The sequence below is a fragment of the Elgaria multicarinata genome, chromosome 2 (assembly GCF_023053635.1).
Source record: "Elgaria multicarinata webbii isolate HBS135686 ecotype San Diego chromosome 2, rElgMul1.1.pri, whole genome shotgun sequence".
Classification (NCBI taxonomy): Eukaryota; Metazoa; Chordata; class Lepidosauria; order Squamata; family Anguidae; genus Elgaria; species Elgaria multicarinata.
The window spans coordinates 38,894,578-38,908,365 of record NC_086172.1 but is presented as its reverse complement, the minus strand read 5'-3'; the positions used below and the strand labels follow the sequence as shown (position 1 = coordinate 38,908,365).

The 13,788-nt window shown below is 38.0% G+C and overlaps 1 protein-coding gene across 1 annotated transcript in view; it reads right to left on the bottom strand.

The window, feature by feature from the left end:
• Nucleotides 1-13,788, bottom strand: part of TTN (titin) — a 304,366-nt gene that overhangs the window by 128,270 nt on the left and 162,308 nt on the right. The window contains exons 123-135 of the mRNA XM_063116312.1: nucleotides 9,735-9,818; nucleotides 8,848-8,922; nucleotides 7,748-7,822; nucleotides 7,068-7,151; nucleotides 6,752-6,835; nucleotides 6,377-6,460; nucleotides 5,961-6,035; nucleotides 5,633-5,701; nucleotides 4,285-4,350; nucleotides 3,104-3,181; nucleotides 2,703-2,801; nucleotides 845-2,332; nucleotides 351-434 (exon numbers count right to left, since the gene is read on the bottom strand). Coding sequence (XP_062972382.1) covers nucleotides 351-434; nucleotides 845-2,332; nucleotides 2,703-2,801; nucleotides 3,104-3,181; nucleotides 4,285-4,350; nucleotides 5,633-5,701; nucleotides 5,961-6,035; nucleotides 6,377-6,460; nucleotides 6,752-6,835; nucleotides 7,068-7,151; nucleotides 7,748-7,822; nucleotides 8,848-8,922; nucleotides 9,735-9,818 — 2,445 coding nt within the window. The remainder of the gene's footprint in view (nucleotides 1-350; nucleotides 435-844; nucleotides 2,333-2,702; nucleotides 2,802-3,103; nucleotides 3,182-4,284; nucleotides 4,351-5,632; nucleotides 5,702-5,960; nucleotides 6,036-6,376; nucleotides 6,461-6,751; nucleotides 6,836-7,067; nucleotides 7,152-7,747; nucleotides 7,823-8,847; nucleotides 8,923-9,734; nucleotides 9,819-13,788) is intronic.

Sequence of the window (13,788 nt, the reverse complement as noted above, 5' to 3'; positions counted from 1 at the left end):
TTTTTAAGTGCAACAGCTGGAATTTTCTTTTCTGGAACAACTTTCTTGGGTTCTTCAGGCACTTTAAAGATAATAGTTCAGTTTTTAATTTGAGAATTCTTGAAGTAAAAGATACCAAACACCAAGAAAACGAGCTGATCATTAAAGACATGTCACAAACAAGATGAATGCTACAGACATATACATATACAAATATACATAGACACACTTTAGATGAAAATATGAACTCTAGGAATTTCTGTCAAGATAGAGCTGAAGAACAGAAAATAAAGAAGAGAGTACTTTAAGAAATTTTAAGAAGAACAAAGAAATTATCTTCTTTAGGTGTATATATCAGTGTCGACATGTACCTTTAGCTGGTGCTGGTTTGATTTTTTTAGCCACAGGAACTGTTTTTTTCTTTTCTGGGACAGCTTTCTTGGGTACCTCAGGCACTTTAAAGATATTAGTTTGTTTGTTAAAAGACAGGGGGGAAAACCATGAAACCACAGGCATATCAGACATTAACTCATCCAACTTCAAATGAATATTTCTTCCTGATTCTGGTTCCATACATACAGTTGTGATTTTGATTTGCTAATAATGGACATTTCATATCCTTAATTGTATGAGCAAATTATTTTGGAGAATCAGAAAGAACCTTATTTCCTTATTGTTTCTCTCTCCCTGGCCTTCTCCCCCCCACCCCCTGTACACACACACAACAAATGTATACATACAATTCAACTCTATCTACAAGACTAATTTTTGAATTGCTCAACAGAAAGTTGACAAAACAAACGTTGTCAAAAATCTGCTTTAAAGAAGACACATTCTTTCTTGTAGCAAACATTATGCCATGTACCTTTCGCTGGCAGATGTTCAGGTTTTTTAGGTTCTGCAATAGATTCTTCTGGTGCAGCAATGACTTCTGGTTCGGGTTCAGGTTCTTCTGATGGAACAATGGCCTCTGGTTCCTCAAGAATGTATTCTTCAGGCTCTGTGATTTCAAAAGCCGAAGCCTGTTCAGGTTCTTCAAGTGCAGCGATGGCCTCTATCTCTTGATGAACAGACACATGTTGTCGTTCTCGGTATCCAATAAAAGTCTGTACCTCTCGTTCTTCTTCATACTCCTCTTTAGCTGGTGGACGTTCTGGTTTTTTAAACACAGCTTCTGGTTTCTTAGCTGGAGGTTCTGGTTTTTTAGGCACAGCAGCAAGTTTTGGCTTTTTAGGCACTTCAGTGGGTTCTGGTTTTTTGGGCAGAGCTGCAGGTTCTGGTTTTTTAGGCACTGCAATGGGTTTTGGTTTCTTAGGCACTTCAGTAGGTTCTGGTTTCTTAGGTACAGCAATAGGCTTTGGTTTTTTAGGCACAATAGCAGGTGCAGGCTCTTCAGGAGCAGCAATAACCTCTGGTTCTTCAGGTGCAGCAATGACTTCTGGTTCGGGTTCGGGTTCTTCTGATGGAACAATGGCCTCTGGTTCCTCAAGAATGTATTCTTCAGGCTCTGTGATTTCAAAAGCCGAAGCCTGTTCAGGTTCTTCAAGTGCAGCGATGGCCTCTATCTCTTGATGAACAGACACATGTTGTCGTTCTCGGTATCCAATAAAAGTCTGTACCTCTCGTTCTTCTTCATACTCCTCTTTAGCTGGTGGACGTTCTGGTTTCTTAAACACAGCTTCTGGTTTCTTAGGAGCAGCTGGAGGTTCTGGTTTTTTAGGTACAGGAGCAAGTTTTGGCTTTTTAGGCACTGCAATGGGTTCTGGCTTTTTGGGTGGAGCTGCAGGTTCTGCTTTTTTAGGTACAGCAGTAGGCTTTGGTTTTTTAGGCACAATAGCAGGTGCCGGTTCCTCAGGAACAGCAACTGGTTCAGGTTCTTCAGGTGGAATTATGACCTCTGGTTCCTCAGGAATGTATTCCTCAGGTTCTGGGATTTCAAAAGCCAAAGCCTGTTCAGGTTCTTCAAGTGCAGCAATGGCCTCTATGTCTTGGTGAACAGACACATATTCTCGTTCTCTGTGTCCAATAAAAGTCTGTACCTCTCGTTCTTCTTCATAATGCAAGGTTCTGATTTCTTCTTCATACTGTGGACGTTCTGGTTTCTTAGGCACAGCTTCTGGTTTCTTAGGCGGAGCTGCCGGTTTCTTAGGCGGAGCTGCCGGTTTCTTAGGCGGAGCTGCCGGTTCTGCTTTTTTAGGCACAATGGCAGGTTTTGTTTTTTTAGGCACAATAGCAGGTTCAGGTTCTTCAGGAACAACAATGACTTCTGTTTCTTCTACAAGAGTAATGTGCTCTCGTTCTTCAACCACGACAACTGGTTCTGGTTCTTCAGGCTCAGCAAAATATTCTGGCTCTTTAGGTAAAACAACAGTTACTATTTTTTTTATAGGCACAGCTTTCTGAAGTATTTTTAGTGCTTAAAAGATATTAGTTTTACCTTAAGAATGGTTAAAGATATTTAGCTAAGATGAAGAAGAACAATGAAACACAGTGGACAAGTGTAACAAAATCAGCAATTGTGTATTCTCATACTAAGCACAAAGAGAACAATCCTGACAAAATTGAGCACATCTAAGCATTCTAGCTCGCTGGACTGTGCCAACAGTATTGTTTACAATAAATTTTAAGCAACAGGGCACAGACAGGACAAGATATTTTCAGACACTTGCTTCATAAACAAATTAAACATTGTTCTTTATAAATGCATTGATATTGAGATGTACCTTCAACAGGAGGAGGTTCTGGTTTTTTAACTACCGGCTTTTTAATCACAGGAGTTGGTTCTTTCTCTTCGACAACCGGCTTTTTGGGCACTTCAGGCACTTTAAAGATATTAGTTAAGTTTTACTATTGTGATTTGAAAGAGCAATGAAACACAAAAGACAAGAAAATATCAAAGCTTATGTAATGAGATATAAGTGGGCAATGCATCCTTCCACCCCGCAAACTGCTGTGCCAATATATCTACAGTTAACTAGAATTTATTTGTACCACCAGTTGTTATATACATATAACACAGGTCATTCAACACAATGCAAGACATATTCCCAAAATTATATCCAGAGATGATAAATAAGTAAGATCTTTTTTTTTCTTCCAAAATTCTATCAAAGACAACATATACCTTTAGCTGCTGGCGGTTCTTTCTTTTTGAGTGTAGGAACTTTCTCTTCAGGCACAGCTTTCTTGGGTACCTCAGGCACTTTAAAGATATTTATTTGCTTTACTAAGCTTAATTCCAACCAAGTGTATAAAATACCAACACACATTCAAACATAACACAGGGACATATAAAACATTATGTACCACATGACTCTTAATGATTTAGATCAGCCTTTCTGTTTTGCTTTCATTAAAACAAACACTAATGCAAACATACAGATAATAACAAGGATATCAGATACGTACAAGGAAAATTCCACTTATAATCCCTCTGTGTATTATGTTGCCCCTCCTCATAAACAGTAAATCTGCCAAAGGGGACGTTGGCACAAAGATTGGAGAGAGTTTCTTGATTTTTTGTTATCAATTTAGTAAATATAATCATTTGTTGGATGTTTAGTCCTTTGGTCACAATTAGTACTACTCAATAAAGTATATATCCTTTTTGCCATTTTGTCAATTTATTAGAAAATTACACTGCAACTATTCTTTCGTCTATGAATTCCATAATTTCATTGATTAATTTATTTTGGATATGGATTGCAAAAGCTTACCATAAAACTGCAAACTTATTGTAAAGGAATATTACAATCTTATATCAAAACTCCTCAATCTGTGATGTATCAAGCTGAATGCAACCTATCAGCCATGTATGGCAGCTCACTGGCTACTCATAAATTGTTTGCTTGGAACAGCCTACTTGGAAAAGCCAAAATGTGTGTGTGTGTGTGTGTTTGACATACCCCTGGACTACAGGTCACACTACAGGCATGATCTAGCCAAAGTTAAACATTTCTAATTCCCACTGATTTCAATGGTAGAGATTTAGGGACATGATTAATTCTTCCTTTGAAATCAATGCAGAGTAATACTATGCATGTTTATTCAGAAACAAATCCCATGGTGTTCAATGGGCTGTCAGATAAGTGTCAAAGGACTGAGGCCTTAACAGGCCTTACCTTTCGTTAGATCATGCTGAATGAATATAACAGTGCCACATTTCAATGACAAGTAATAAATGAAATAACAGATACTACGTTTATGGAAACAAGACAAAAACTTGAATCCTGCTCCATTAAAATCCACTGATTTCTATTGTAACCAAAGAATTGAATTTGTCATTATCTTAACATTGACAAATACCTTTAGCAGGTTCTGGTTTCTTAGGTACTTTTTCTTCTGGAACAATTTTCTTGGGTACTTCAGGCACTTAAAAGATATTGATTGATTTTGAATTTGTGACATCAAAGACATCAAAGATTTGAAAACAATAAACACAAACCACAGCAACAATGACATGGATGATGACATTCAAACGTGGTTTTCTCCTGCAGGCTACAGGAGAACACAGAAAGTATAATGCCCTTTATTACTATTCATTCTACACCCTGTCTTTTATATTGTTATGCTTCCCTTCAGAGTTTCTCTCCTGAAAAATCACGTGGGCCATAGCTAGACCTAAGGTTTATCCCAGGATTGTCCTGGGGTCAAACCTGTTCATCTAAGTGCCACACAGGGCATCCAGCGCTCAGGCAGGGATGAACCCAGGATGATCCTGGGATAAACCTTAGGTTTAGCTATGGCCTTAGATCACTAACATCCTGCAGTTTAATGGCCATTCCCATTTCTTAGTCCTTCCACTAAATGATCCCAATAAATGGATGATGTTCAGACTACTGAGTGTGGAAATGCTTTTCTGTTGCATGCTAATTTGAACTTTCCATAAGTATAAGAATTATATATTTTATTTCTCAACCAATCTCAGCTGCCATACTGTCTGATGACAATTGCAAAGGTAAGGCCAGTTCGGACACTTGAAATCTTTTACAAACAATGCGTGGATGGGTTGGATAGAGTTTGAGTACAGCAACAGGCCCTGCCCTTGACCACCATGCGGTGCTTTGCATATAGAATCTATGCATATAGAAGCTGCATTCCCTCAAGATCACGTGGAGATAACCCATTTTGGGGATAGGGTCCAGCACCTTGGATAAATTCCTTTAGAGTTCTGACCGGATCTGACTGAAACCCAGAGCGGATTAATTGCCCACTGAAATAGGAGCCACCAACCTCCACTGGAGGCAACCTGCTTCTATGCAGGAATGATCCATGTATGGAGATTAGGGGCTAGCTGCCGCCATGCTGCTCCCGACCTCGACCCATTGATCGTACATAGATTTTAGCTGTCTGCACATGGTTGTAGTTGATACATTAAGAGATTGAAAGTTAATCCCCAGCACTTCATGCTGCAGAGTTGCTGATACTAAACTTGTATACAGACCTGGTCAGCAACCTGTATGGGAAAACCACGGGAAGCCTCAAGTACAAAGAGGTTTTATTTTTATTTTTAAAAAGACTGAAAATATTCTGACTATCTCACAGGAGAGGACAAGGTGCACACCATAGGGGGAAACAAGCACAACAAAGAATAACATGTCCATCAGAATAAGAAAAGAAGCTTCCATGTGGTTATAATAACATTGACAAGTACCTTTAGGAGGTGGGACCTCTGGTTCAGGTGGCTTCTTTTCTGGAATAACTTTCTTGGGAACTTCTGGCACTTTAAAACATATTGGTCAGTTTCAACTTTTGAATGCAGAAAAGATGAGCAAAAACATCAAGAAAAACTGTTTTTAAAAAACAACAACCTAAAGTTCATATAAAAAACTCAAGTGATGCTATTTAGACATGACAAAACAGAATTAAAAGATTTTAAATTTGACAATTAAACTGTATAAGGAAATTCCAGGAAGTAGTGAACGTGAAAGAAGGATTTAATTGCTAAAGGCGCACAAGAATATGTATATTTTCCAAAATACCTTTGGGTGCTGGAGGTTCAGGCTTTTTCTCAGGTACTTTTTCTTCTGGGATTATTTTCTTTGGCACCTCAGGGACTTCAAAGAGAGTAAATTGTTTTAAATCTCAGGTTTCAAAGATGTATGTCAATCATTAAAAAGAGCAAAGAAATCAGAGAAAGGGAAACCAGAGAAGGGAAAACCAACAGTGCAAAGGCCCGTATCTTTCTGACATACATATGGAACATAAAAATTACATAGGATGACATGATGTGACTTCCACTCAAAGTATTAGTCTCAAAGGAAGGAGAGGCTATGAAATAGGTATTCATAAAAACAGTTATGCAAAACGAAGACCAGTGAATGTCCCTTTTGTAAAAGAAACCAAACTTTCTTTACAATCAGAACCTCTTGATGGTGTTCCAAGTTATTATATGTACCTTTAGCAGGAGGAGGCTCTGGTTTTTTGGGCTCAGGAACCTGTACTTTTTCTTCAGGAACCACTTTCTTGGGTACTTCAGGAACTTTAAAGACAAGAATTTATTTTAATAGCCTAAATTTCAAAGATGGTTTATGAGATGCTAAGAACACATGGAATTCACAAAACTTCATGAATATGGACAAAACTGGAGGAAACCAGAAATGTGACACAATTCACCGGGGGGGGGGGGCTTTTCTCTCTTTCTTGAGAGATCACAGTAAAAACATAAACAAAGAGAAAAATCTATACCTTCCTGTCCCTCCCTCAAAAAAGATATCGAGATATTCATCCCAAGAGCAAAACAAGTTGATTCATAGTTATTAGCAATACATACCTTTAGCTGGCGGAGCTTCAGGTTTCTTAGGCACTTCAGCTGGTACTTTCTTTTCTGGAACAACTTTCTTTGGGACTTCAGGCACTTAATAATAATAATATTAATAATAATTTACTACAAGTAGTTTAAGAAACAGATACAAAGCAGTTGCCAGAAAACAAAATGTAATACAGCCACATGTGAATTGTTTAGATTTGTGATGAAAATTAGAAACATTTAGGTATAGAAACATATTTAGGTATTGCAGACATGCAATAAACTAACACTGACAGACATTTTAAAAAATATGTAGTATGACTTGTTATTCTTGACATACCTTTAGCAGGTGGGGGTTCTGGTTTCTTTGGAACAGCAACTGGAACCTTTTCTTCTGGGACAGGTTTCTTTGGTACCTCAGGCACTTAAAAATATTAGCTTATGTTAATGCTAAGTATGCCAAGCATTAAAAATATTTTAGAATAAGTTAACTGTCACAAAAACGTGACAGATAGACACAATTTGGCCTGAGTTGTGCCTAGCTTTAATAAACTGAACTTACAAAATGCATTGTATATATAGCATGACTAAGAGTATAAAACAATAGCAACATAGTATAGATTCTAAATATAACAATAACAGCATGACAGGAGTGCAACTTTTTTTTGTTTATTCTTTAAGCTCCATCACACCTTGGAAGAAACGCTGGGTACCGTTGCTTCTCTGTGGACACTTAGTTACTTCCTGTTTTCAAACAGGAAGTAAACAAGGTGCACGAGGGCCATTCAGTCCCTCGTTGTGAACACGCTGCTTCTCCCACACACAGCAGGAGAGAGCAGCAACTTCGGTTTAAAAAATATTTTGTAGTTTTTCTATTTTTTCTTGCGGTGCAAGGAAGACCAGAAGGGCAGAAGGTGTGCGAGAGGCAGATGAGAGATGACGTCATGTGAGCTACCTCTGTGGAATCCTTGAGCATGCAATAAAATGTTCATCGGATGGAGCTTTTTGAATAGTATGTACCTTTAGCTGGTGGCGCCTCTGGTTTTTTAGGCACAACTTTTTCTTCTGGAACAGGTTTCTTGGGTACCTCAGGCACTATTAAAGAAAGGATATTGGCTTTGTTTACTCTTTGGCACAAAAGTACAAAAACACACACTCTTTAAGAAACAGGACATAATCCAAATGCAGGCTGCAGTCCTAAATGGACTTACTAGAAAACAAGTCCTTAACCCATGACACTTTTCTGTTTAAGGCTGTAATCCTATGTCACTTACCATAGAACTCAGTTGGACTTTGTTTCCAATAAAATAAGCATAAGGACTGTACTGCATGTCATCTAACTGCAGTTATCCTCGGAGCCCCTCCCTCAAGTGCCTTGGCTATCTGAGGCAAATGGTGATTGGGAAGATGGACTTCTTACTTGTGGCATCTCAGGTGTAGAACTCTCATCTTAGGAAGGCTCACGTAGTTAGTACTAAATACGATTTTTTTTGAGGGGGCAGGCATAGTCCAATTGATATTCCCAGCCTTTGAACTATTGAGATTTTCTTAATGATGTTAGCCCTATCTGCTGTTTTACTTTTAATATTGTTTATTATCTTTCTTGTAAGCCATTCTGGAAATATTCATATCGAAGGCAGGCTATAAATTTGAAACAAACAAACAATATTAGGGTAAAGGAGAACCCTGCTGCCTTTATTGCTTAGCAAATTCCAGTGATACTAGAGAGAACCAACAAGGAAACATTAAAATCACCACAGAATCATGGTAAAGTATGGAAAGATTTGTTAAGATAATAGGATATGAATAGAGTAAGGTAAATGAAGAGTACAGATGAGGCAATCTCTGTATTGTAATGTAGGATATTGATGACAAATGACTGCCAATGTATTCCCAAGTCATCTTATTGTTTATTAATGTTTGATTCGTTAAAAATCAATAATATTAATTATTAATAAAGAGTATTTTGTCTTTAGCTACCAAACAAGAAGACTCATAGAAGATCATTTATAATATAAAATGTGCAATATACAATTGCAAGAACAAGGTGGTCACTGTTACACTCTTGACCAGCACGTCACTCTCTTTTAGGAGTTTTACCTATCTTTAATGAGATTTACCTTTTGCTGGAGGTGCTTCTGGTACAGCAACTGCCACCTTCTTTTCTGGAACAGGTTTCTTGGGAACCTCAGGCACTTTAAAGAAATAGCATTATTTTCTGTTACATTTCCGAATGTTAAAACGTAGGTAAAAGACTTAAGAATCAAGAAGCACCTTTAAAGGAATATCAGCAAGGTTAGTAGTAATCTTAAATGAAAGTTGGGATGGGTGAGAATACAAATATATTAAAAATGTCCAAAATTCACAAAGTTCTCCATATTTGGGACAAAAAGAACTTGTGATTTTAGATATTTGAAAGTGAGAGAAACAAAACTGATAGGTTTGTCCATTCAGGCCCAGGGCTTTGAGTACTTAACCCTTGAATGTCTGGATCTGAATCCCTGAGTATTCAACAATGTAAGTGGTAATGAATTAAGGTTGCCACCTCTTTTTTTCTGACAGGCTCCTTATCTCCAACAGCTATATGGCAGGCATTTACATTGCTGCACCTATTGAATTTGGCTAGTGCAGATGGTTGAGAATTTTGTTTCAGTTCATTTTTGATAGGAATTTACCCAAATTCACCAAGGTTTTCCTGCGCAAGAGGGAAAGAACGTGAGCTTTTAACAATCCAAATGTGGGAGAAAGCAAAACTGGCAGACTTGCCCATCTCTAATCAGGCAAGCACACAATGGCTATAATTCAGCACACTTAAGACCTATTGATATCAATTGGGGTTAAGCATTCATAAGTCTTTGGACTGTGGACATTACCAATTCCAAGATTTTGAATTAAAAATGAAATCAATTTTTAGAAGGAAAAAAGATGAATGAAGAGTGTTCAAGAATGGCGGAAGGGAGACTATAACACAATTTTTCATCAGAATGACACCCAGGCTGAGGTATACCTTTAGCAGGTGGTGGTTCTGGTTTTTTAGGCACTGCAACAGTTACTTTCTCTTCTGGCACAGCCTTCTTGGGCACCTCAGGAACTTGAAAGATATTAGTATGTTTTACTTTGAAGAATTCCAAATAGTGTATAATACAATATGAAGAAGTGACAAAGGGTAACACACTGTCTTTCCAAACAGACAAAAAAAGACACGAGGACATAAAATGATATGAATAATATTGAAAGTATAAACACACAGATGGGAAATGCCAATTAGTACATAACACTCACTACTCCAGTGACAAATCTGAATCCCCCCCCAAGTGTCTAAAGACACTGGGATTACAATTTCCAGCTCCAGTTCATTCATGTACAGTAGATCCTCCATTTATATAAATAGTTATGTTTTCAATCGTGCCTTTGTACTGTTCTGTTATTGGCTGATGGAAATACTTTGACTCAACTGAACCTATAAAAGTCTTTAAAATGGCTGATATATACGTTTTGTAAGGCTAATCCTACTGCTGCCCCACCCTTGCCAGGGTATTTAGTTATGGTATTTGTTATTAATATTTATTTAAATACTTGCCTTTTTCTTTCATCCTGATATTGGATTTGTGATTTATAATGCATTATGGGTATGTATTGAAAAGGGGAAGAATGCAAAAGGGGAATAAAGCAAATGCATCTAGGTATGGAAGAAGCTGCAAATCTTATTCGAATTTCTGTATTAAGTAGTATGGAAACTTATTAGGATATAAGGCGTTGATTATCAGGGAAACAAAAATATATTTATAATCTTCTTATGACAATACCAAGCAGCTGTTGTGGTTTTTAGACAAATGAACTATTGCTTACTTTTCTAGGACAGGTTTCTTGGGTATATCAGATACTTAAAAGATATTAGATTGTGTTAATTGTACAAACTCAAGAAGACATAACAAAGACAAATAACGGCAAGACAACAAAAGGTCATAGGTAACAAGACTTGATGCTAAACCTTGACATGATTTTGAGATATTCACATTACAAGACGAAGAATTTGAACAAATATAAAAACAGATCTTAAACGAAGAAGACACTTGTTCCACATAAAACAAGATGGGCATTTATTAAGACAGAGTGCATTATTCCCCCAGAGATGACATCTACCTTTTAATGGTGGAGATTCTATGGTTTCAGGTACAGCGTAAGGTTCTGGTTTCTTAGGTTTAGTGACAATCACCTTCTCTTCAGGCACTTGAGCCTCTGCTGTTTTGAGCACCACAACAGGCTCTCGTTTCCTGGGTTTGGCAACAATTACCTTCTCTTCTTCTACTTCAACCTCTACTACTGTTTTAGACACAACTGTGGGTTCTGGTTTCCTGGGCTTGGCAGTTGCTATCTGTTCTTCTTCCACTCCAGGTTCTACTGATTGGGGCACCACAATTGGTTCTGGTATTCTGGGTTTGGTGACAGTTATCTTTTGTTTTGGCACTTGAGGTTCTACTATTTTAGAGACCACAATAGGCTCTGGCTTTTTCGGTCTTGCAATAGCTACCTTCTTTTCTGACACTTGAGGCTCTACTGTTTCAAGTATCACAATATGTTCGGTTTCTTCAGCAGTAACTATCTCTACTTCTTCCACTTCAGGTTCTACTGTTCGTGGCACCACAATTGGTTCTGGTTTTCTGGGTTTGGTGACAACCATCTTCTGTTTTGGCACTTGAGGCTCTCCTTTCTTGGACACCATAATATGCTCTGGTTTCTTAGGTTTTGTAATGGCTACCTTCTTTTCTGGCACCTCAGTCTCTATGGTTTCAAGTGTCACAATATGCTCTGTTTCTTCAGCAAAATATTCTACTTCATATTCTACTTCTTCCACTTCAGGTTCTACTGTTTGCGGCACTACAATTAGTTCTGGTTTTCTGGGTTTTGTGACAACTATCTTCTGTTTTGCCACTTGAGGCTCTCTTTTTTTGAGCACCATAATATGCTCTGGTTTTTTTGGTTTTGAAATGGCTACCTTTTTTTCTGACACTTGAGGCTCTTCAGCCATCACAATATGTTCTGCTTCTTCAGCAACATATTCCACTTCATATTCCTCTTCATATTCCACTTCAGGTTCTATAGTTTGAAACACAATTTGCTCTGGTTTTCTGGGTTTAGCAATTATGATCTTTTCCTCTTCCACTTCAGGCTCTACTGCTTGTGGCACCACAGTTGGTTCTGGTTTTCTGGGTTTGGTGGCAGCTATCTTCTGTTTTGATACTTGAGGCACCATAGTAGGCTCTGGTTTTTTAGGTTTAGCAACGGCTACCTTCTTTTCTGACACTTGAGCATCTACTGTTTCAAGCACCACAATATGTTCTGGCTTCCTCTCTAGCTTGTCTTCTCGTGTTTCAGGCTCTATAGGTTTAGGTACCACAACAGGCTCTGTTTTTTTAGGTTTCATAATTAGAACCTTCTTTTCTGGCACTTGAGGCTCTTCTGTTTCAAGCATGACACTAGGTTCTGGTTTTCTGGGTTTGGCAACAGCTATTCTCTGTTTTGGCACTTGAGGCTCTTCTGGTTTGGGTATAGCAATAGGTTCCGGTTTGAGGGGCTTAGCAACAAGTTTCTTCTCTTCAGGCACCTGAGGCTGTGTTATTTTAGGTAAAGCAGTAGGTTCTGTTGTTTCAGGTTTAACAATGGATATCTTCTCTTCTGACACTCCTTTTCTGGGCACCTCAGGCACTTTAAATAAAATTAATTCCTTGTAAGAATATATAAAGCACAAAATGCAAATAGCAGTATTACATGAACAAGAATGAAATAATGGGGGAAAACATTTTTGTGTCTTTCTTGCTTTATGTGTTCCTTGAAGAGATAATATACCTTTGATAGGTGGAAACTCTTGTTTCCTAGGAAAGACATCAGGAACTCTTCCTTCTATTTCTTCTAGAAGAATTTCCTCATACGTTTCTGCCACTTAAAGATATTAGTTTTTGTTTTGAGACATGCAATATCATACTTAGAAAATCATAGGACAAAAGTACATAACCACAGATTGTGAACAAACAAAGTGCCAGTCTTAATTATCAAGAAACACACTTCCTTCTATGCACTTTTTTTTTTACTACTTAAAGATATTAGTGGGTTTTTTTTGAGACATACAAAATTATACTTAGAAAATCATAGGACAAAAAGACATAACCAAAGACTATGAACAAACAGAGAGCCCAGCCTTATGAAGAAACACGCTTCTTCTTTTTATATAACCTCGGAGGTAGGCCAGTTTTAAGATTAAAGAATCCACAGCTATTTCTTTCTCTACAGAGACACTCGGGCTGAATTAGATGGAATTTCAACAGGTCTATTTGTTTAAACTGAGGTTTGCCCCAATCACATATGAAACGGGCTGTCTGCTTTTAAGAGCAAAAGGGGGCATGTGAGTTAGATGCTGAACTATGGCCCCTCCCTTGGCTTATGTCCCTGAACTCTGATGGTTAACTCCTTTTAACCCCATCTGGGCCCTGATACTGGAAGTGAGTCCAGCTGGGAGAAAAGTACTTAGGCTGGAGAACTGCAGGGAGGAAACCCATAGGATCAGGAAGGGATCAGTTCCCATCACCCATGTGCCCTTTCTTTCTTTAAAAAGACTCCCCAACCTTACATTATACACAACTGGGTACACTCAAGGTGTAATCAAACAGGTCTTTTACCATCACATTTGATTTGAGCCTCAGTGGATAACTGATTGGTTGTATGGTTAGAAAGAAGACAAGCCACTTCCTTCCAAACATAGTATGAAGGTTAGGAGACAGAAGGCAATGGCTTCCTTTCATAAGCTGACCTATGAGCCCAGAACTAGATATACTTTTAAGGCTGCAAGCATCTACACACTTACCTGGGAGTAAGTCCCACTGAACACAATGGGTCTCACTCCTGGGTAAACAAGCATAGGATTATCCTATAAATTCCAGTGGAATTAATGCAATTAGAATATAAATGCTCCAGCTTAAATGGTTTCTGATTTGTACTCATCCTGTGCTCCTGTTAAATTTTGACATATTTTCTGAGTGCCACCTATCAGTTCTTTCATTACATGG